General features: G+C 41.1%; 1 protein-coding gene across 2 annotated transcripts in view; it reads right to left on the bottom strand.

Moving 5' to 3' along the window:
• Positions 1 to 24742, bottom strand: part of csrnp3 (cysteine-serine-rich nuclear protein 3) — a 62572-nt gene that overhangs the window by 5542 nt on the left and 32288 nt on the right. Inside the window, exons 1-4 of one of the 2 annotated variants that reach the window (XM_061235574.1) lie at positions 18035 to 18192; positions 7272 to 7434; positions 3691 to 3950; positions 2479 to 2775 (exon numbers count right to left, since the gene is read on the bottom strand). In XM_061235574.1, coding sequence (XP_061091558.1) covers positions 2479 to 2775; positions 3691 to 3950; positions 7272 to 7419 — 705 coding nt within the window. In that variant the 5' untranslated portion in view covers positions 7420 to 7434; positions 18035 to 18192. Of the gene's footprint in view, positions 1 to 2478; positions 2776 to 3690; positions 3951 to 7271; positions 7435 to 18034; positions 18193 to 24742 lie in introns of those variants that run through there. The other variant, XM_061235573.1, reaches the window with a different exon arrangement.

The raw sequence follows: 24742 nt of genomic DNA, 5'->3' as shown, positions 1-24742 counted from the left end.
TTTACTCTCATGTTTCAATGTTTTTTAATTAGCTTTCTGAAAGCCACAAATGTCAAAATTACTGGCACCTCTAACAATTATTGTAGATAAAATCAAACAAAGTGACATTTATACAATACAATTAAATACAATTTTATTTTAATTTAGTTAATCTCAGTCTAAATAAATCATTTTGTGTCATTCCATCACTTCCTGCTTCACTGGAGTATAATAAATGAGGTAACAAGCATGCAGAATCCCAGCATGGGAAAAGCCAAAGAATTGTCAATTCAGAAGACACAGGTGGTAATTGAGCATCACAAGTCAGGTAATGGCTACAAAAACAAACATAAAATGGCACCTCCATACCATCAAACTCTTGGGAAGGGTGGCACAAAGACAGCCCTGACTGAGCACAATAAACAAAATCAAACATCTTGGGTTTGCCAAACCTCACTGGAATTATGACTGGAAGAGAGTGCATATATTGCAGTGGGTCATTGATGTTTTAATGCCCTATTTAAGATCAATGGCACAATTACAACAACAAAGTATCAGGAAATCTTGGCAGAAAATCTGGTTGCCTCTGTCAGGGAGCTGCATCTTGGTCATAGGTAGATTGTTCAGTGGGACAATGAGTCCAAGCATACATCAAAATCCACATAGAAACAAGAACCATGTTCTGCAAGGCCATCTCAGTCTCTAGACTTAATTCCCACGTGGTCTGAACTGAAGAAGGAGGTATCTCAAGGATATCAAAGTTCTGCATGGAGGAATTATCACAAATTATTAATAAAGTGCACTTTATTATTTACTACTTCACGCATGTTGGAAAATAATGCTTGTTATGTCAATAACCTTTGTTAGTTTACAGCATTTCTTGTGTATATTAATCAAGTGTGTCAATAATCTGGAGCCCATTGTACATACTGAAGAGTATAAATGGAAAAGACTAATTATTATAAATCTATGAAAATTGTTGTCAGAAATACCCCTTTCCTATACATCCCCATGAAATTGCATTAAATTGGAAATACAGTAGTAGCATTGATTTTACACGTACTCATATGTGACCAATGAACAAACTGAATAAAGAGCTGCTAAAGGATTATGCAAAATCCTGCAAAATGTCATGGACATCAATGTAACGCTTTATTATTGGATCATTATTTTCTTCAGCATTTAAAATATATTGACATTGACATTTTATTTTAGCATTTTTCTTAATGTGCGTAATAGGTTTCCCGCCCTAAATTGTGGGACATCCAATAAGGTACACAGCTAAATATTTATGGAAAATATCTGCTATAACAAGGGGTATGCAGAACCTGTGCATTGTGTGCACTACATTTTTAGTCAATTGCTCTAGTGTATGCCTCCATTAGTCTAAAAAGCCACCTACTAATGGATAGAATGTTTTTTAAAGGTGTCTGCCAGCTTGTAAAGTTGATTGTAACAACTGGTGATGGACTTGTTTTTGTACAGGAATTCGGAGTAGATGGCAACTGACAGTTTTGGAGAGAACTGTGTATTTTTTTGGTTGAGAATTGATGATGATTTTGAAAGGGTCTGATAGTATTTTGGACTTGAAAGGAGACTGTTTTGGATAGGAATAAGATTCCTTCTCCATAGGGACTGATGGTGATTTCAATAGGATTTGACAGTGTTTTGGACAGGAATAAATAAATAAATTGTTACTTAGCTGATGCTTTCTATCCAAATTGACTTACAGTTAATTAGACTGAGTAGGGGACAATCCACCCTGGAAAAATGTGAGGTTAAGGGCCTTGCTCAAGAGCCCAACAGCTGTGTGGATTTTATCGTGGCCACATGGTAAACCACCAACCTTCCGGGTCATCTACCTTCGCCACTAGGCTACAGGCTGCCCCGGCACTTATATTTAGGGTGGAATTGGTAGTGAATTGTAATACATTAGGATTTGAAAGTGTGTCCATTTTAGGATATGATTTCCAGTAATAGTGCAGTGGATAAGAAACATTTTTTCTGATGCAACCCCAAATTAACAAATGTACTTGACCCCAACATCCCAACATGGCTGTGACCATACATACCATGGCCTCTCATGCATTACACTTTGTTGTAGTTCAATCAGTGGGATGCTCAGCATGTAGTAGCCTACAAGCTCATATTTTAAAGCAGGAGTGTCAATCTCCAGTCCTGGAGGGCAGCAGTGTAAGCTGGTATTTCTGCTTTCCTTTCAATCAGCAGCCAATTAAGGCCTTGATAACAAGGTGGATGGACTCTTTATCCAATTCATCTCTCTTGCTGAAACACCAAAAACCAGCAGACACTGCGGCCCTCCAGGACTGGAGTTTGACACCCCTGTTTTAAAGAGACACAAAATTCTAATTATGCTTCTTCTTTCTCTCCAAAAAAATCTGAAGACCCCATCCTCAAATTAGGCAACCCCAGGGTCCCGACCCACAGTTTTGGAGCCACTGAGATGGAGGTTCTGTTTAGCGGGAGTGAAAGCGTTACCTGGCACTTGATGCCGGCCATGCTGCAGGCGCAGGTCTCCGGGTCGCAGAAGATCCGGCAGTCGCAGCCGCAGTCCTCTCGCGACACGCGGATGGCGCGCAGCTCGTGCTTCTCCTCCACGTCGATCTTCTTCACGCCCGACGCCCTCAGCAGGGCCCTCCGCTTCTTGGTGGTGAGCGGCTGCAGGAAGAAGTACTCGTCCACCTCCGTGTTGTCCAGGTCGATGTCGTCGTCCGAGATGTCCTCCACCGTCAGCGCGTTGGCCTCCTCCGACTCCACCGTGCCGTTCTTTGTCAGCTGCGAACGGAACATCGAATTTGCGTCGGTAAGAAGGGAAGTGAGTGAATCAAGTCGAGCAAATCAAGCCTCTGCATATTAGGTCTTATTACGCATATTACCCTGGAAATTACTCAACCTGGAGGATTCTCCTGCGCTATTTGTTGATTTGCAGGAGATTTCTGACCACTCGCGGGTATCAGAGAGCAGGAGACAAATTCCAGGCCTTCTGGAAGAGGTGGGATGCCTGCACCATCAGATGTAGCCTATGCTAATATGACATGCAGGTGGGGGCTATTTACTCTTTGGTGGTGGTGTTAAACTGCCAATCTATGACCTTTGCATATGAACAAATATTGAATATTCATACATGAATATGTTTCAGACATATTCCCACTGGCATTTCCCTAGAAATGACAATTGAGACCCTTAATTTCTATCAATTAAAATCTTTAGCACTGTATGTAAATGTACACAAGGAAAGCACAGAAGCCTAAGAAAGAAACAAGCATTGTGAGTGCAGAAAGTGCTTAGTTTGCGCGGCACAAACTTCCTGCAGTAATCCTGCAGTAAACCGCCATAAACACAAGACCCTGCTGATGAAACAACTCAAGCTATGTTTTGAAACAGCTGGTAGCTGGTTGACCAGTCAGACCAGCTCCATACTCAACATAGTTTGACCAGCTCAAGCTATGTTTTGAAACAGTTGGGAGCTGGCAATTCCAGCTGGTCATAGCTGGATTTTACACCAGGTGTCTTTGTTTGCAGTAACTTTACAACAATGAAAATGTACAAGGACGAAAGAACAAGCAGTAAAGTAACCGAAAAAAGGAAACCACACCAACAATCAGAAGAAGGAAACTTATGAAGCTGTATTTCGCAGGGAACTACGGGAATAGTGTAAGCAAAACCGAGGAAATCGTAGATTTCTCCCACCTTCAGTTTTATGGAGTTGAGTTTCTCCTCCTTCAGGTGGTCTTTGAGCATGTCCCGGTGGATCCGCTCCTGCTCCTGGGCGAACTCCCCCAGGGTGTACTGCCGGATGCAGCTGTGCCTGCTGGCCATGCCCAGTGTGCTGCCCCCCTGACTGGGCACGCTGGTGAAGCCCTGCCTCCGGCTGAAGTAGTACACCGTCACGTTCTCAAAGTGCACGTTCCTGGTCCTCATCCGCTTCTCGCGCTTCAGTATGGAGGAGGCTGGGGGAGGAGGGGAGGGGGTTATGGAAATGAACAGATTTCCCCTTTTCCTCATCCCTGTTTATGCATAACCACGGGGAGTATTTCAAGCAGGAGTACTGAGTCAGCTGGGTGACTGCTTTGAGTAAAACTCGGAACCCTCCTAATTCTGGAACATGGACTGAAGTAAAAAGAGTCGTTCCTGGTTTTATTCAGCGCAGATATACCCCCCAGCTTCTAAGATGTTGTATTTTGAAAGAACATTTGAAAGGAAGTCTACACAATGGAATGATGCCCTGCAGTTTTACACTTCTTTGTTCAAATCTCATCCTTACATCTGTTTTACTAAAGTCCCCACTCAGGCTGTTTTCTTAACTTGCTTGGCGTGTCCGACCAAATGCTTTCCCTGGGATTAATGTTTTCATTAAGTAGCCATGTCTGCCCAATTACAAAGGTATAATATGAGCTGGAATGACTCTGTTAGCCAGGTTACAGGAGCAGGGCAAACAGAAGACTCTCAGAAGTAGTGTCAGCCCACCATGCGTATGAGAGGGTGTTGGTCATTTACAAGAGACTGCATGGCTAAAACAGATTTGGAAATACAACTCCAAACTGGGAACAAATACACTTTTTCAAAAGTCTCATAAACAGATGTCAGATAAACAACAGCGTAAACCACCTGATCCAAATTGCTGCAAGCAACTGAATAAAACATTCACCTGTTCACCTGTGGGCATAGGGTGATTCAGTTTGCAGGCAATACAGGAAAGAGGTTACAAAGAGTTGACACAGTCCTTAGGGTGGCTAAAATACTAAAATTCTCCATGTGGCCAGGGGCTCCATTCCCCTCTATGGCACCTTCTGAACTGCATTACTATCTGTTCCCTTTGCTTTCCCTCGGTCTGAATAAAGTGAAAACATACACTCACTGAATTCTTAATTAGGAACACCTGTACATCTACTTATTCATGCGATTATCTAATCCGCCAATTGTGTGGCAGCAGTTCAATGCATAAAACTATACAGATACAGGTCAGGAGCTTCAGTTAATGTTCACATCTACCATCATGATGGGGAAAAAATATGATCTGAGTGACCGTGGAATTATTGTTGATGCCAGACAGGGTGGTATCTGAGAAACTTGTGTATTTGGCAGCCACTTGTTCAGATGAAAATTACTGGCACTGCCATGTGTGGATGGTACTAACACCTTAAAATGGCAGTTGGTTGTGTGAAGCGAGAAGCAACTAGCTATGTTACTATGACAATGTTCTTTGTACACTGTGTGAAAGTGACTAGTGCTGTTGGATCCTAGAGTCATTGGCTATAAACCCTGTGTTGTCTTCATATTATGCATGCATATAAACCCTGTGTCAAAAATGACCCACCCTTGCTGGACCCCTGTGATAAACCTCTTAATTGAATTTTGAACCCTAAATCTATCTTTTTCATGTGGAGACCTGACTTGTAAAATGTAATTTAAAAAAAAAAGGAATCAATAACAATCAACGTAAGTATAAATCATGAAATGTAGACTATTAGGTGGAATATCCCTTTAAAGTAAGAATGGAATGTTGCCATGACATTAGTCTGGAAAGTATGGTTAATTGGCGAATGTTCCCTGAAAAAGCAGCACCAGACACAAACCCAAGGGAAACACCTACACAGCGAGTCTTGAGAACCGTCCAACTCCCAACTCAAAACTGTTGCCTTTTATGTAAAATAATTTAGCCTTAAACTGTCACCTGCTCTGTTGTCAGCTGAAAAAAATGCAAAACTTTTTTTGACAGAACTTATTCTGTAAGAACAAACACATGCTGTGTAGTATAGAGTTCAGAATCAGTGGATGAAGATTTGAAGTCCTAGTAGTTTTGATTAAAATATTAAATATGAATATCAGACAGTACAAACTAGGCTAATAAATAAAATGTGAGCAAAGCATAAGTTTGTGAGTCATGAGTTTGTGCTTAGCAAATATATTAATAATACAACAGACAAAGATGTTGTAGCCTGACGACAGCATTATTTGGTTGCAGTTTAAGGCCTGGGGACCCAGTAATAGCCCTACGCTATATCAGGGTGATACTAATTCCCTCGTGCCCGGCTGCCATTACCAGTAAGAGCTGGATCCGACCAAGAAGGCCCTGGGAACCTCTGGAGGAGTGCTCCAGTTCCCAGCAATCCACCCCCAGAGAGCTGTGCTGTCACCCAGGACAGCGTAAGCCAGAGGGACAACTTGGGGCATGTCAACCAGGGCTCAAAGATCAAAGTGGCGTATGCGGGGGGGGAAAAGGCACTTCATTAAAAGAGACAGGGCCTTTTTGTCTTTGGTGAAATGAACTGCACTCCCATTAATGTGTGGGGGGTGTCACGTCACTTGACTGAGACTTTAGAGAACCCAACCACTTTTATGTAGTAGGTCTTCCACAGAAGGCCAATTTGCAGAATAGATAAATGCTGTTCAAAGGTTTCCCTTTGTACTATGGTGACTTTCCAGAGCGAGGCTGCCTTCAATAATTTCACTCCACAGAAGAAGTGTTTCACATGAATCGCTGCTGGGAGTGTGTTCTGCATTATAATGACACGTTTCATACAACCACAATTCCCTATTGTACAAAAATGTTATTACTGCAAATTTAAGGATTTTGACAGAAATCCAACTCCAATCTAATTTGGGGCATAATAATAATATTTATATAATTATAATTATTATAATAATAATACCAGGGTATAGTTTCAGAAGACTATAATTGCATGTAAAATTACACATACAGTATAACTAGAAAATATGACGAGTATGTATGTTTTGATGGGTGTTCAATTGTATGGTAAAATATCTAATAGATTATCCTTACAGAAGGATCATTATGTCATAGAAAAGAACAAACTTTCCAACTGTCCAACTGTGCAAGGTCCACATCTGACCATGCAGTTATACACAGTTACTACCGGTAGTCATCTATTACTGCAGGTTATAAACACATGGTCATGCTCATCCACATTTGAACTGGACCAACAGCAACAGAAAATGATTAAAGATGGAATCCATTTTGGTCAGGTAATATGTCCATAGAAAATGAATGGGTCTCATTCAGTATCAAGGCATAGTTCATTTTCTGGAATTTGTGAGCCTCTGGAAATATAATCCTGCAGAATAAGCTGTACTGGAGTTACTTATGGTGTAAATTTCTATTTGGATCACAAACCCCTACACCAGCCATTGCAAAGCTGACTGATCATCAGAAATGTCCACAAACCTGTATGGGTCAGTGGAAAACAGGTAATGATACATTAAAAAATAAATAAAGTGAACTATGCCTTTAAGGGAAGAGGGCGACTCACGGGGGAAGTGGCTCGAGGCAGAGGGGTTGACACTGTCACTGCTGTCCCCGCTCTCGCTGCTGGAGACCTCGTCGTCCGACTCCCGCAAGGACGAGCACGGAGAGGAACCATCCACCTCCTCGAACTTCCTCTTTAGTATTCCACTCATGGCGATGGGCTGCACCTGTTACCCAAGGAATAAGGGACGCCTTGTTTAGTACGCTACCCGTCGCGCGACCGCAGAAATCCTCAGTGCAGTCAATTAGCGTGTCTGTGGGAGACACGCTCTCCCCGCTCTGCTTTTCCTCACACGAGCGATCGCTGCACAGAGCACTACGTGGAAGAAGCCAGAATGTTAATTGCAACCTTTTCGCTCGCAGGATGTCCGTTCATTTATCTTTGATCCAGTGACCTATGAAAAACCTCAGTCGGCCTGGTTACCTTTACGTACCCCATTATGACATTTTTAAAAAGACACTCTGATACAGATACCACGTTAATTTATATGGCCACAGTATCCCACATAGACTGCTTTACATTTATGGCGACACTGAAAAACTCCCGTACCTGCATCTTAACATTTGCATATCGAATGTAACATTTAGGGAAAGACAAGGGAAGATGACCCCAACGCTCTTTAATTTTCTTCCAGACCAATCGAGTGCATCAAATGCTTATTGAGCTGTATGTTAACAGTTATTTTTAAAACGGGCATAAGGGGTTCATAGGACGTTTATTTAAATATTTTTATTTAAAACGCTGTATTTAGTGTTGTAAGCATATATACAATAAGACTGACATATGCAAAAATGTATCTGTTTATATGTAAAATACATATGCATATATATTTAAAATGTAAATGATAAAATCGGTAGAAATCAGATGGCAATGGGAGCAACCTGCCCCCTACTTTTACTCCAGATAAGAAGGCATCTTGCTCCAATTGTTGCGCAAAAAGCCCCATTACATTATTTTTATTTTATTTTTGCTATAAATGCTCAGTATTACAATTGATCTTCCTTGAAGTATAATAGTGTAAGTATAAACATTATGTAAATATGAAAAATGTTAATATTTTATATAAACTGATATCCAAGGTGTTAATTTAACAGTAAATGAGCATTTTTCTTCAGGCGGTGCCCTTATTTTGATACAGCAAAACAGCTACTATTACTATACAGAATATATATCTAAGAAATTACAGAGGATTATTCAGCCCAGAATGAAAATGGAAAAAGAAAATAGGTATGGAGGATTATCCAGGCCCAAATGAAAACTGAAAAAGCAAGCAAGGTGGATCTCACACAGGTTGGAAGCAGTGGCACTCCAAGAACACCAGGGGGAGCTCTGGTTGGGATATCACATAGGGAATGTTCAATTTGACACAAGACTCCAATTACATAGGCAATTGTATAGGTTTTAACGAATGAGATGAAGAAGAAACTGAGCATTTCACTGTGATATTTCACGTCTGTGTCACATATGCATCTTTCAAAAAGCATGTGTGGAAGAATTGGCTGTTCTATTATTATGTATTACATTATATGGTAAATGGTTGGCATTTATATAGCGCCTTTATCCAAAGCGCTGTACAACTGATGCTTCTCATTCACCCATTCACACACCGACGGCGATTGGCTGCCATGCAAGGCGCTGACCAGCTCGTCAGGAGCATTTGGGGGTTAGGTGTCTTGCTCAGGGACACTTCGACACAGCCCGGGCGGGGGATCGAACCGGCAACCCTCTGACTGCCAGACGACTGCTCTTACTGCCTGAGCCATGTCGCCCCATTATATGGTTAAGGTACATGGCTGGAACATGCAAGGTCAGTGGTTCGATCCCAGGTGTAGCCACAATAAGATCCACACAGCCATTGGGCCCTTGAGCAAGGCCCTTAACCCTGTATTGCTCCAGGAGAGGATTGTCTCCTGCTTTGATCAACCTTACGTCGCTCTGCCAAATGCCATTAATGTAATGTAATGTAATGTATTATATCTTTTGGTATAACCTGTTTTTATTATTCTCATATACTAAGTCTTTTGTATAAGCATATCCTCCTGTATAAGTAACCAGAATGATATTCTTGAATATAACAAGCTTAATGTAACTGCAAGTAGGGGGCTGAGATTAGAGAAAATGAGTGGCATGCATGAAGGCCAGAGTTCTGAGAAAGACACGCAGTTAGGACAGAAATTCTTGATCCATTGTTGAAGAATATATTGTGGAGGGAAGCAGAGAGAGCAGCTAGGGAGTAATCGATGAATTAGAGTCAAGGGCAGGTTACCGGGAAGGAGCCCGGCAGTAGATAATGTCAAGGCCTCAACAAGAACTGTCTTGATTAGAGTGCATCCAGGCATGAGGTGTTCATGCAGAAGTTGACCAAATATGTAAGACGAAGAAGTGTTTCACCTGTAAGAAGCTGTGTGTTATCTGAAAACCTCTGAGTTCATTGTGGTATGCCATCTCTGTCGGTCGTAACATGCTGTATAAGTGCTCCTGCAGTGAATCTGTAATAAAGTACTTCTTGAGAGATCATTCTTGCTTTCAGTTTAAGTTTGTTTGGAATCAATATATTCAAATTCAATAACACCCGACTGAAACTATTGAGCGGGAGCAGTTGGCCTCAACACATGGTATCTGAGAATGGATAACATACAAGCTTGCTTTCGAAAATCAAAGGGTCAAAACATGGAAAACATCATACCATACCTAAACTTCATTCATAATGTAAGAGATCTGCGATTTCACAATCAGCCAAAATGAGTTAGAAAATCATTTCAGCTTCATTTCAAAAGCATGCACATTTCACACAGATAGACTGTGACTGGGGAAAAATGATGCTGGGCCAATCAATCAAGGAGTACTTTGAAATTGTGTGATGAATGATGATCGGCCTATTGGTCAGAAATAAACAAAAATGAAACAAATTGTAGCGTGGATGTCACGATTAAGTTACATTTTAGGGTGAGCAAATATTTGTATAATTTTGTCCTGCCCAACAGGTTTTTTCTTAAAGAATGATGACGCCGTCCATGTCAATGAGTTGGGCTTGCCGCTCTTGTTCTTTTGCGTGACATAAGCTACCTGATGGTACAGGATTAAAGGTATTAAAACATGCAGTGACAGGGATTAAGCAGAATACCTCTGGTCCTAGATCAACATTTGATTTTGGCTGACACTGTATCACTCATACACATACACATACACACCCACACACACGCACATACACACACACACATGAACATGGACATGGACATGGACAAGTGCTCACAGCACATCTGAAAACAGCGCCTTCATTCAATTATAACTGAAATGAATTTTGACTGAAAATCTGGTTGCCTCTACCACAAGCCTGTAGGTGGATTTTTCCAGCAGAATAATGAGTAATAATGAGTAAAGTATACCTCAAAATCCACACAATTGATTACGAGAACCAACTGTTACAGTCTAATACATATATCCCAGACCGTTGTAACGAGATAATCAACATTATTCGCTTCACCTGTGAGTGGTTATAATGTTTTGGCTCATCGGTGTATGTATGCATGTGATAGCCTTGTATCCAATAAAAGGTTGATACATCATAATGGGACCGGAGCCAGAAACAGGCTGGATGCAGCCAGCATCAAGGATGCAGCCAGTGTCGTTACTCCTGCCAGTGTTCCAAGAGACAACCATGAAGGCCAAGTGATCCAGGTGTTAGCCAGGAAATGTGAGTGGACTGTCTAGCAGCATTAGATTTTGAGTGCTGGCTCAAAATAATGACACTGTCATGAGCTAGCTGCTAGCTAAATCTAGCTTCCTAGCTTCTAGTGGTCAGTGTTCCAGGATACAGCCATGAAGACAGGACATCAACACTGTTGGTCAGGGGCTGCTAGTGGGTTGACTAGCAACATTATCCCCACTAGCTAGCTAGCAAGCTATAGATTCTTACTTGGAGGTGTTCCTAATTAGCTAACATAGCTAATTAGCATGCTAGTTAGTTAATATTACAAAATGTTGTTGTCTTCTCATGCATATTCTGTATATTAGTGTTGTTACTTGCATACTTATTAAGTGGCTTACTTCCTCTCTGCATACATTTCTGCATGCTACTCCACCTACTGCGAGACATTCCATTCTAACTTTATAATATTCACCTTGGCACAAAGTAGTGTGCTGGCATGAAGATTTACGTGATTTAAGGTGAACTCATGCCCCTCACCCCATTTGGTACATTGGAGATCTGGTACACTACTTACTTTTCTGGCATGTTGAATTTTGCGAACAAAACTAAAAAGACAGCTGCTCCAGAATGACAGGACCAATGTGCACAAAATATGCATGCAGCATCTATGGCCCAAGCTCTACATAGTTTTTTGCTCAAACAATATGGCTGCTACGATGACAAATGCTGTTTCCTTTTGAGTATATACCCCTTTCTTTTGTTTGATCTTTGTAGTTAGACTAACAGACCAACGTAGCATACTTTGTTGTCAGGGCTATCACCAGGGGAGTGAAAGGTGGTGACAATTCTAGGGCCCCACAGCCTGGAGGGGCCCACAGCTGAAGAGAGCCCACAAAAATACCAGTAGGATGGGGGGCCCAGAGCAACATTCTTTCAGAGGGCCCAGAATTTCTATAGCTATGCCCCTGCTTGCCATGATGTAGGCCTAGTCATGTGCTTTGTAAAATGCTCAAATTCTTCATCACCTCATACATGGAGTCTTGTGTCAAGCTTTAATCCCCAAATACCATCCTGACTCATTTATTTGAAAGGAGGGCCACACCCAATCATTAACATACAGCTTTAAAATCCATCCATCCATCCATTATCTGAACCCGCTTATCCTGAACAGGGTCGCAGGGTGGCTGGAGCCTATCCCAGCATACATTGGGCGAAAGGCAGGAATACACCCTGGACAGGTCGCCAGTCCATCGCAGGGCACACACACCATTCACTCACACACTCATACCTACGGGCAATTTAGACTCTCCAATCAGCCTAACATGCATGTCTTTGGACTGTGGGAGGAAGCCGGAGTACCTGGAGGAAACCCACGCGAACACGGGGAGAACATGCAAACTCCACACAGAGAGGCCCCGGCCGACGGGGATTCGAACCCAGGACCTCCTTGCTGTGAGGTGGCAGTGCTACCCACTGCACCATCCATGCCGCCCCCAGCTTTAAAATTAAAAAGGATAATAAGAAAGAAAATGCAAATAACACATTTTCAATTTTATATTTCAGTTATTTTTGGCTGAACTACCCTGCATGGTCTGGATAATCCTCAATAAGAAATGGTCCTCTAGCTTAAAAAATAACATTCTAGTAACCGCCATTGAAGTCACATGTGGTTATAGATACGCGTCCATGTGCCGTGCGTGTGCATTCTGGATTAAACGCATATCAATATGAATAATTCATTTATCAACTCCTACAAGGTCATTGAATGCAGGACGTCCCCTGGGGGGACTTGAGCTTCAGACTTGTCACCAGCATGAATGAAGAAAAAAGTTTACACATGGATACATAGCTGAATATGAATGATCGGGATATGTCTTTAATAAAAACATGCATTTTCAAACGGACTCAGAAATAAACAAGTGTGAGCCTGTGGGCTGTTTGAACTGACATGGACCCAGAATGCAGATGTTGCAGTGTTGCCTTACTGATTTATCAGGAGAGCAGGTTGTCTGAGTTAGAAATGAAGGCATGTGGGTTTTGAAAAAAACCTGTTTCCGTGGCTCTCGCTTGCGTTTCATCTAATTCGCTTGCGGTTTTCAGCGCTATGTTCAGTCAGCAGCAGTTCGTAGGAAGTGAACATCTGAAGAAGTCTCGGGCAAGACTTCAATTTCATATGTATGTGGCAAGCTGGAACGCTTCTATCTGTCTGAGGTCTTGAGTAAAAATGATGTCAGCTGATTTATGACAGGTAAACATTTCTTATTCAGATACAGTGGGGTGCAAAACATTTGGGCACCCCTTTAAATGTGTTACAATGAATCTGTATGTGATCAAAAGCAAAGCTGAACTCCAAATGGTACAGAGTTAAACATGAGACCTTTCTGCAAATTTGAAAGCAAGATTGCTTTTTATTTTAATTTGTTAGTGTTTATAAATTATATTAAAAAAAGGAAAAGGGCCCTGTGCAAAGGTTTGGGAACCCTTTTGGATTAAAGCTGTTAGTTTTAAAAAAGAGGCTCAGACCCAGGTGATTTACTTGTTAGGGCTTCAATGAGTCAGGTGAGTATAATTCCAGGGCTGAACTTTTTATACTGAAATAACTCCATGCCATCTAAAGTATCCAACTGCAGGGGCTGTTCTCTCTGGTGTCAACAACCATGGGTGTTAACAACCAGTTGTCCAATGATTTCAGAATGAAGATGGTTAATTTCCACCAAGCAGGAAAATACTACTAAAACTCTCTCAATGTTTCAGACTACCTATTTCCACTGTCAGTAACATTAGAAAATAAAAGATAAATGGAACAGTTGAAGTCAAGGCCAGGTCTGGAAGAACATGAAATATTTTTTTAATGGCCCAAGACCTGTGAAAAATGCTCAGAAGAACCCACAGATAGCTGTAAGAGTAGCAAACACTTACACACAGGTCTAGCTGTTCACAGGACAACAATACAACATACTTTAAACAACAAAGACCTACAGAGTTTCCAGAAAGAACGACCTCAACACAAAATTAAGTGTCTGAAGTATGTAAAAGAAAACATTGAGAAGCCTGAAGCCTTTTGAAATAATGCTTTGAACTGACTAAACCAACATTTAACTTTTTGGCCACCACCAAAGAAGGTATGTTTGGGTGAAGCCTTTGTAGAGAAGAACACCTTGCCAACTGTGAAGCATGGAGGTGGATTCATTATGCTTTGGGGTTGTGAGGCAACATACCCCGAAATCAACCATGAAGTACCTCCAGACAGATGAAGATGTTGGAATGGCCACCACAGTCCCCAGACTTGAATATTATTGAAAATCTGTGGACAGATCTCATACATGCCGTACATGCAAGAATATTTCTGAGCTTGTGATGTTCTGCCAGGAAGAATTGGACAAAATTCCAAAAGCAAGAATTGAAAGACTCTTAGCTGGCTACAGGAAGTGTTTACAAGCTATTATAGTTGCCTGAGGAGTTACAAGTTACAAAGTATTAACTCCCAAACTTTTGCACAGGGCCTTTTTCCTTTTTTATTATTTTGAAAGTAATCATGCTTTGAAGAAAATTTGAAGAAATGTCACATATTTAACATTGTACCACTTAGAGGTAGTTTTGCTTCTGTTCACTTAGATATTAATTGCAAAAGGCTTATGCTGTTCATATATGTATGAATTCAGGAATTTCCATCATGTATATTATAAATGCATAATATTCCTATCAAAACTCTATGTCATTATTTTAACTTGAGGGCACATTTTGGCACATATTACATAACATTACAATCTGTTGACAGATCTTATCCAGAGCAGTCTCAGGAATACAAAAGTATGTTCTCACTAAGAAGGCAATGGAGATCTTTATGTCAACAATGAGTGTGAAGTCACCCGAACGAACCAAAGCACTGCCAGTTAAACCAAAGCCCAAATCATATGCCATTCATATATAATTACAGCACATGACTGTTATTAACGTTTAAATGTAATCACAACACTTCACTTGACTCACTTCAAATTTCAACCGTTTCCATCAGACATATCCAAAGCTTTGAGCTTTAGTGGGCCATTTGAGTATCTCGCACATAATCCATGGGCCAAAATATTAAAATTGTAAGGTGTAACAGGTTATTCCTCACTACCATGTGAACTATGCACACACAGAGATACTGTATATAGGCTTATTTGGCATTTGAGTGATCTTTTTCTCCATTGACGTCACTTTTTGAGATGATTCATTCCTAATGACTCATTTTGCTGGCCATACCAAAGGGCTTGTTCAGCCACGTTAGGCCTCCGGACTATAAATTCGGGGCTCTGGTTTAGATTAACAAATAAATATGACATGCAGAGATCTGTAGACACATTGACAGTAGGTACTTTTGTTCCTGAATCAGAGCACCTCAAGGTGATGTAAAGCAGAGAGTCACATAACGTGCGTTAAGCCGGCTTCAGCGGAATCCGCCAAAAGCGCTTGTTTCTGAGTTCCGTTCAGGGGATACAGTTTCAGCCAGGGCGGATTTTTGCTATCGGCCCATAACAGACGCCAGCGTTGTTTCAGAGTGCCTGCCGGAACCCGTTGTTCTGCCAGTGCTTCTGCTGGAAGAGGGACTGAACTCCTGGTTCCACCATCACGCACAGACATACAGTAGTACCGCTTGAAACAAGGGGGGGGGGGGGGGGGGGTTCGTAAGCACAGCACACAATGAGCTCTCCACCCATTGATCTTCCATTAGAAGCAAGCAAGGGGAAAGCTGGCAGAATTAGACTCAGCACCAGCATATGCTCGGTAAATTTTCCAAGAACTTTTCAAATGAACTTCAGAAATGCTCAATTGGTTTTTATCTCGCAATGTGACTTTTGTTGTATGGTTCATTGTGAGCTGCTAGTAATTTTAAGACAACAGCTCTCAACGGGAAGGCACATCCTGCCTGCAGCCTTCTGCAGAAATGGGATAAGTGCACTGGTGAATAATTGGCAAATCGATGCAGCGTTCATTAGGCCGAAGTACACTGGTAGAGAAGCTCTTCAATCACAGCTGATATATGTTCTTTCTGTTTAAATTGCCAGGCCGTGGTCTTAAAGGTACAATGCCATATTAAAATAAAGCAAGTATCATCAAATAATAGCTAGAAAATATATTTTAAGTACTACAAATAGTACCACAGAATACTGTGGCCACTGTTTTAAGTTAGTCTGTTCTACTGTATGGTGACAGGGGGCACAATATGGTAAATGCTATAACTTAGATTTCTTTATTTAGTGGCGTAGTAGGCGATCAAGAAAATGGCTGTGCTAGAGTTAATGGTGTTTGTGCTGTTGATGATTTTATAATGGCAAACTGAAATCCACCATTTTCTGTTCACACTAAGAACATGGAATGCACCTTTTTGTTTTTGTTTGCAGTAAGCAGCTGACCTGGAGTAACTTCTGACTCCCTGACATTGGCCCCTGCAGGGGCCCTCAAGCAATCATCTAAAAGTGTCTCTTTAATCTTGGTCGCGAGGATCCACATTTTTGTTCTGCCTAGTTTTAATTAAATACATTTAATTTTTTTATTTTTTATTAATTAACTGTGAAGTGAAATATTCTATGTATGAAGCAGACGCATCTAAACAGTTTTAGGCCTGTGTGATAAAAATGTGCTGTTGGAGATACAGTATATTTTAAGTGTATCTGTATTGTACAACAAATGTTAGACCTATTAATAGCTAGTTACTCAGCAAACTTGTTACAGATGTACTAATGAGGTTGTGTAGTTGCTAAATGATTGTTTCAGCCAAAATCATTGTATTGAACTAAAAATTTAACTGAACAAATTTGTTAAAGGGACAAAATGAATAGAAATATATTAAAAGATACTTGTATGCTAATATTCTTTCACACAGGTACAATATCACCATTTCATCACATCACACATTTGCCACAAAGACTGACACAGCCAACATGAAAAACAGTTTCACTTGGACACAGTTTGTTCCATTTCCTTGAAAATTGGCACAGCAATTCTATTCATTAAAAAAAACCTTGCTGTGGGAGACAATGATCCTCAATATCAAACCTCAAAGTGGTTTCCATGGAGACTCTGGTACACATGCACCATTAAAAATGTGCTATTAGAAATGAATTACCATGTATAGGTGCACTAGAGAAACCTAAATAAAATTCAGTGTTTGAATAAAAGATTCAAAGGAGCATTCTCGCAGCACGTATAAGTATAATGATTATAATATTATAATGAACTTGTCACCCCTTTGTGAATTAGTTGTGAAACTAGAGCGGCCTAATTAATTAATATTTAAATATTGATTAATCTCTCATGGTGGGCGATCAGAGCTTTTGAGGTCTGTAACTTGCATGCCCACATAAACCGCGGTCCTATTTATGGAACCAAAAAGTTAATTACTCCGCTGAAAAGGTTTAGAAGCTAAGACGCAGCAAGGTAGAATCTGTCAATTTCAATATATGGTGAAGTGCCTTTGCATTTCTCGCAGTATTTAAACTGCCCAGCCTGTGTGCATTAACCAGCAGAGGTCAGGCCTTGTCACAGGCCAATCGGAGTACATGCACATGCAGTACGGTAGATAATGACGGCCGCTTCAGGATGTAGAAGGGAGTCAGAGAGAGAGAGAAAGAGAGAAAGAGAGAGAGAGGAAGGAGATAGATAGGGAGAGGTGTGCAGTATTCCTGCAGATCAGAGTCCATGCGGCTTTCTTTGTCTCCCGGAATGTTCCGTCCTCGCTAATCACAAGGAAGCACAACCACGGCGCAAAAAAATTATAATGCAGCAAAGCCCCATCCCTTAAAAAGCCCCTCCCTGGATGTGTGCCATGTAACACAGTGCAGGGCTGTACACAAACTACCAAATTCCATCAATTCACCGCCCACCCCTGCTCTGAGCCACATCACATTTACCAAAGAAAATACATTTCATCCTCCTGACTCACGACTGCTGTAGACAGAGACCCATTAGCCTTATACTGCAGAACCGCTAAGGCATTGTGTGACAGTGAGATCCCACATCCCTCGTAACGCACTGCTTTAGCAGTGTTTTAGCGGCAAGTCATGACATTATCATTTGTGCACAGGGTGGCTAAATAATAGTGCCCTTTGAGCTGGCGCTGAAAGCAGTGACTAACCTGTTTCCACCGATAGATTCCAGCCCCTCAGCCTTCTCCTCAGAATAACGATGGGAAAAAAAATGTAAATGAAGCAATTCAGAAAGATATGAAGCGTATTAATTTAAGGGATCCCATGTTGATTGCCAGCCCTAATGCTCTGGGACATAGAGAGAGAGAGAGAGAGACCTGTGAATTTCCCAGACCCGCTCTCGTGCCGGTACCATATGCTTTATTGTTTAGTGACTCCCTCCCTCCCACCCTCCCTCTCCCCCTCCCCTCTCTCTCTGTCTCTCTCTCTCTCTCTCTCTCTCTCTCACACACACACTCTCTCGCTCCCCCACCGACCCCCCCTCCACCACACAAAGACTCATTAAGTACTGCTGGCTGAGGTGCAGGAGCTGAGGCAGCCCACCAGATCACATGGGCAGGGCGTCTGAGCGAGAGCCAGGCATGCCTGCACTCCAGCTGTCTGCTGATATTTCCACCAGCCAGAACTGGGAGGGGGGAGGGGGCCGAGAGAGAGAGAGACAGTGAGAGAGAGAGAGAGAGAGAGAGAGAGAGAGGGGGGGGGGAGCGAGAGAGAGAGAGAGAGAGAGAGTGCAAGAGAGAGAGACAGTGAGAGAAAGAGAGAGAGAGTGCAAGAGAGAGAGAGAGAGACAGTGAGAGAAAGAGAGACAGGGAGAGAAAGAGAGAGAGACAGTGAGCGAAAGAGAGAGAGAGAAAGACAGTGGGAGAGAGGGGGAATGAGAGAGAGAGGGAGGGAGAGAAAGAGCAGAGAGAGAGAGAAAGACTGAGAGAGAGTGGGAGAGAGGGAGAGAGGGAGAGAGAGGGAGGGAGAGAAAGAGAGCAGAGAGAGAGGGGCTAGACTGAATCTGAGGCTAAAATGTGAGAGGAACTTTTGGGTTTGGCAGTGAGGCAAGAGAGGGAGAGAGACCCCTAACTTCCACCAGTTAGTATACTGTACATTATTGTTTTTATTATATAAAGTACAATTTATGAATATAATATTTCAATTATAATCAGTATTAGCTTAATTATAATTATTAGTAACAGTAGTCATGTTATTGCTGCAAGAAAGAGTATACATTATGTCTGTTATCTTTTAATCTTCATATTTATTGTTGTTGTTATTACATTTATTGTTGTTGTTATTATAATGATTGATTACGCTTTGGCAATACGTATTGCAAAATATGTCATGCCAATAAAGCATTTTGAAATTAACCGAATTGAGAGGGATGGAGTCACGTGTACATTGACACAGACAAATAAATGTGCATCCTGCTTTGAGTTAGAAGACATCCCAGCTTCAGTTTTCAGGAGGACGCACTGCTGTGACTTCAGGTGCAATGTCTGAGGACAACACAGATTGAGTGAGGAGCACTGAGCACAAGGATACTTATAAAACAACATGTTAAACATTGCACATTTCTTGCATGAATAAGCCTAAGTATTAAGACCTCTTTCACTTCCGTTTTATTTATCTTGTATGATTGGATCTATCAAAGTATATTCATGGTTTCAAAAACTTGAGTGAAATATCTTTCTTTTTGATTTATGATTTATGTTCATATAATTGATATACTGTAGCTTTATATGGCAGGTATTACTGTGAACCATTCAGAGAAAACTTGCAGTCGGTGTTTCTTTGTGGCTTAATGTTAGTAACCTCAAATGCAAAGAGTGCTTGTCAGAATATAATATCTAAAGATTATGGGTTTTGATAATAATATGGTATGACAGTACGTATCCAGTTTGTGACATATTTCTCTATCTTTTCCCCTATCCGTAGACCTGTAATGTTTTCTTGCTTAGGGAGCTAGGAATAGTATTTGTTTTGGATTCAAGTACTTTTCTGTGGTCTATTGATCTTGCCTGGTGCACATGAGCCTGCAAGGAGGAGCAGATGGGCAGGGTTTACACTTTGGGGACTATTTCATTTGTTCCAATACACCAATGCACAGAGTGTGCGTGGTGATGTTTTCACTGTTTGGAATTTGAGTGAAAATCTAGACGAATACAAAGTGTGAGCCGACAGACATTCACAAAACCTTAAAAAGTAGAAAGACTTATCAGAAAGATCACACCTTCCTTTTCAAAGTCTAAACAAATACTTCTCTCCTTATGTTTCCTTTTGCATCAAAAGACCTAAGCAGAGTTCAGGGGAGAGTAATGTTCTCACTAATATAGATACTGAAACTTGAGAAGGGTGATGTCACTCCCTGACTTTCCAAACCTATCACGACTGAAACAGGAAGTGCAATTCCCCTGACACCCTCTCATAAAATGTAGCCCGAAATACATCCATACTGTACCTACAGTATTCATAAGCAGCAGGAAATTCACCCTTTCCAAATACTGTTTGTGTGTAATGCATTTTCCAATATTGTCAATGAAAGTATGATGCATTTAATTCTTTGTATGTGCCGTATCACTATTTATATTATAAATTACTGCAGTTAGCATTCTGAAATATTCATAATGGGTTATTTATATCAAAATAACCCATTAATAAAAGCTCTCCAACAACTATTTCACAGATTTTAATGTAGACGGGAGGTGTGTAAATTGTTGTTTTTTTGGCACTTCTTGGCCCACTTCAAGTAACCAGTAACATAATTTAAAAGATTTAGCCTATCAGTTTGACAGGAGGAACAGAAGAGACATGCCTAATTGCCCTCTGCTAGAAATCTTGGATTGATTGAATCTCTGGGTTCATTCCAGACGCTTATTATTCTCCCCCTTTTTCTACCCCTAGATCCACCCATTGGGAGAGGCCAGAAAAAGAAGTGACAGAGAAATTGAGAAAACATGAATTAGGCAAATGGAATGTCTTCGCCCCTTCAAACCTCAGTTCACATCCACGTAAGTTTCAGATGAGGCAGATGGGAAGAGGTGGATCCACAGGGAGGGGGGAAGATCACGCTTTCCGAAAAAATACTTTTTGTCGATATATTTTTGATGGGGACATTTAATCATAATAAAGCCCTTTTTTCATTGAGCTCTCTTGGATACCCTACTACACTAATAGCAACATTGAGTCAATATTCAGGTAGCTATTTTTACATAGTATTCATTGTTGTAGCTGGAAGAATGACTAAAGCAAATGAAGGTTAAGTACCTTGCTCAAGGGGACCACTGTAGTGCTCCACTTGAACATCAAACCTAAAAGTTCAGCTCGTTAAGCGCTATATCACCTTGGAGCAGGACAGCCATGATTAATGTAGATTAGAAGACTATGTAAACAACAGAAATGAGCACATATATCTAACGGAACATTCTGGAATTTTCTGGAAGCTTCGCTGAATATTTGATGTTGAAAAAGATTGCAATCTATTTGCCCCATATTACATTACATTACATACAGATATTACAAAATGCAACAAACATTTCAGCACCATGTGTTTTCTTCAGGGTTCTGAAACATGAAACGTTGGTTGCATTTTATGAAATAAATTTAGAAGGAAAGATAGTGGGTAATCTTATTTTGATATTTGTTTTCCATTCATCTCGTTAATTGTTGGGCATGTCTTCTCATTCACAAATTGTCAGCATTTCACAGAAAAGTTACACAAAAGGATAATTTATATATAATATTCATTAATTTTTTGTCTTGTAATCCAAATGTCTTTCCTTTTTCACTTGGTAGTACTTGTACTTCTGTAGCAAATTCATGTTAATCATTCAACACTAACTGTTTTTATTGCTAAACAGCGATTGCTGCCAGTGCTGCAAATTCAACATTCAATAATTCCCAGTTCTGTTCAGCAGAACCTTCTCAAACATGTTCCTATCCAAGTTTACACATTTTGCTGGATTTGGGTCAAAGACGTGACACGTGTTGAAAAATGCACTCGCGGGATGATAGATCCAGGCAGAAGTGCTGCTCTGCAGGTATGTTTAGAACATGTGCTGTGTCATCCAAAGTGCCTCGGCTGATGGGGCCATCTCATTCGCTGGCACTGCTCCCACACCACGCTGTGAAGGCCTGTATGTCATTTGTGATTCTGCGAGAGCGAATCACAGGCTGTTTGCATCTTAACGAGGTGTGCAGGACACGGGGTACATAGCGCTCTACGACACTTAGCTGCCTAGACACACCAGGTAGCTGGCGCAAATTGATTACATTACATTACCCATGCATGAGCTATGACTCTGGCCGCTTTCCTCTTTGAAGAATGAGATGTAGTTACACGTGTCAACAGTTTTCATTCATTCCGACTACTGCACCATGTTATTACTGGTGTCGATACCATTTAGGCTTTTTTCCTCGTGTCCTGTTGATTCTGGAATTTATTCAATTCCTGTTGCAACCAGAGTTTCGCTTTGAGTGCAGAGCAGAATGAAAATATTTGCTTCACAACTAAAACCAGGTTATGCCCTTTCTAATCCTTTGTTTTGTTTTCTGCACTACCCAGACACATCCAAACAACACAAATACACATCAACATTTACTGCTTTTATAAATAGGATTTCCATGCTCTGGTCTGGTGTCTGCCTCACATATGAGATGCTATCTAACACAAACACAGGATTCAAGGGAGGCTCATAGCCAACCAGTATTCCCTGGCTTACAGTTTTAAAGATCATGACTTCTAGCATAATGCAGTCAATCATTCTGCTTTCTCAATCGCTGAAACCCATCTGATGTATCCACTCAGCTGCTGTATGACCCCAGCTCCGTTACAATATCATTTATAGCTCCATATACGACACAGACGGCCAGAAGTCTGTCATAGTATTAGAAATACTGTCCACAAAACATGCCAAGAGACGAGCACTGACAGGGCCTGCAGGGAGAGGTCTGGAGTGCAGAGGGCTCGGGTAAGTCTGAGGAGATATTTCCCCATCCCTGAAGATGTCCAGGGCACTTTGAAGAAGAAAGGTCCTACAGAGGTAACGGATGCTTGTCCATGCTTTGACTGTTCACCTCGGCATGATAAATGAACATGGCGTCGAGTGGTTCCTGCAGTGAGCGGACCGCACTCCACCGCACCTCACATAGGTATGAGCCTCCACCCTAACGGTACTCTCGAATCCACTGTCCTCGACAGAAGCGTCCTTCTGAGTGGCGAGGTCCGGGCAGCCCACTCCAGCAGCGGGGTCTCCCCATGCAGAATGAAGCTTTTGGCATTAGGCCAAAGCTTCATGCAGTCTGCACAGCTCGTTTGAAGTGCTATAATTAGGTGTTTCACAGCATGGTGTCATTTTTGATGTACAACCTGCCTCGGAGTAACTTGAAGTGTATTATTTTTTTCTTCAGGCCACAAACCCTAAGTGCCCTCATACTAGCCATTTTAAAGTCTGCAGGTTTTAAAATGTCTCTAAGTATCTAAAGTATCCTTCATTGTACATAATTGTTTTGGGCCAGAAAAACATACACTTAAACTGAAATAATATTAGACACCACAGATACAGAAGTTGTGTCAAGGTGAGCAGATAACTAGTCAAATAATTAAGATAATTAGTTCATGAATCGGTTAATGGAATTAATCTACAGCATGTCCATTGAGATGAGATGAGTCATCTGGATTCGATGAGCTTCCAAACGTGACATGAATATGCACTACTTATTACTTACTATAGCCCCTGACTACCATCATCTGTAATGTTTGCGAGTAAAAAAAAATGACACAGCACAGCAAAATAGCACTGACTCCTGCCACCAATCATTCCCTCATGGCTTAACCAAAAGGCACCAGCACTGCCCATTTTATCTTCATGATCCTTTCAGATCATTGCCTCCGATGTATGTGATATGAATGAGCAGGAAAAGCATTTAGAGAAGTGTACTGGGCCCAAAATATTACAAAGCTATCTTCCGAGTGAGTAAAAATTAATTCATGTTTATTAATTTATCTACAAAAAATTGGCTTTGTACCTGTAACACTTTAGCGTTTGATTCAACTTATTTGCTGCTTAATACAAACCGCAATGGAACATAAAAAAATTAAATAATTTAAGTGTTATTCTCATCCCTATAACTGAGCTGCATATTTCTGAAGTTATAATATCCTGATTATCAAAGACATTTTCTGTAACCTCATTCATGTTTTCCACCTGAGATGCTCAGCTGCATATTTCAGTAGATGATATAATACTTTGTGAGGGTTCATACATTTCTGCTCACATCTAAGATTTTCTAGATTGATATCTACTCGGATATGGACATTTTTAGATTTCATAAGGACTTCCTTCAGATCTGGAAATGTTTACATTTCATAAGGACTTTGCACATGTCAGCCAATTCTCAGATTTGTGCCCAGATATTTGCTCATCATCATCCACAGTGTAGGCAAAAAAGAGGCAAAAAAGAAAGCCTGCTCAAGACTTTTTCGACGAGGAACGGAGCGGGATGAACTCCCTACTCTCACTCTCTGCCTGTGATGTCTCTGAGCCTCAGGATTCCCTTATGCCTCTCTCAGGCATAATTTACCTCAGGGCATTCTGAAACCTTTCAGATCCTGTGAAACAAACAAACAAACAAAAAAAAACAGTATAAACTGCTCTATAACAGATTGCTTTAAACCGCTTACCTGGTTGTAACCTAGTGTTTGCAGATAAGCCAGATAATCATAATCATTTCTTGACTTTCCTTTCTCTGGGTAAGTGCTTGACTCCCTGTCGAATGCATAGGTTGATCCTTTTAGTTTAGGGTCCTGCACAGCCACCCGGAGCCCTTATGCTTTGGGGTTGCTAATGTATGATAGCAATACAACTGCAGCC

The sequence above is a fragment of the Conger conger genome, chromosome 3 (genome assembly GCF_963514075.1).
Source record: "Conger conger chromosome 3, fConCon1.1, whole genome shotgun sequence".
Classification (NCBI taxonomy): domain Eukaryota; kingdom Metazoa; phylum Chordata; class Actinopteri; order Anguilliformes; family Congridae; genus Conger; species Conger conger.
This window is presented reverse-complemented; position numbering and strand designations above follow the sequence as displayed.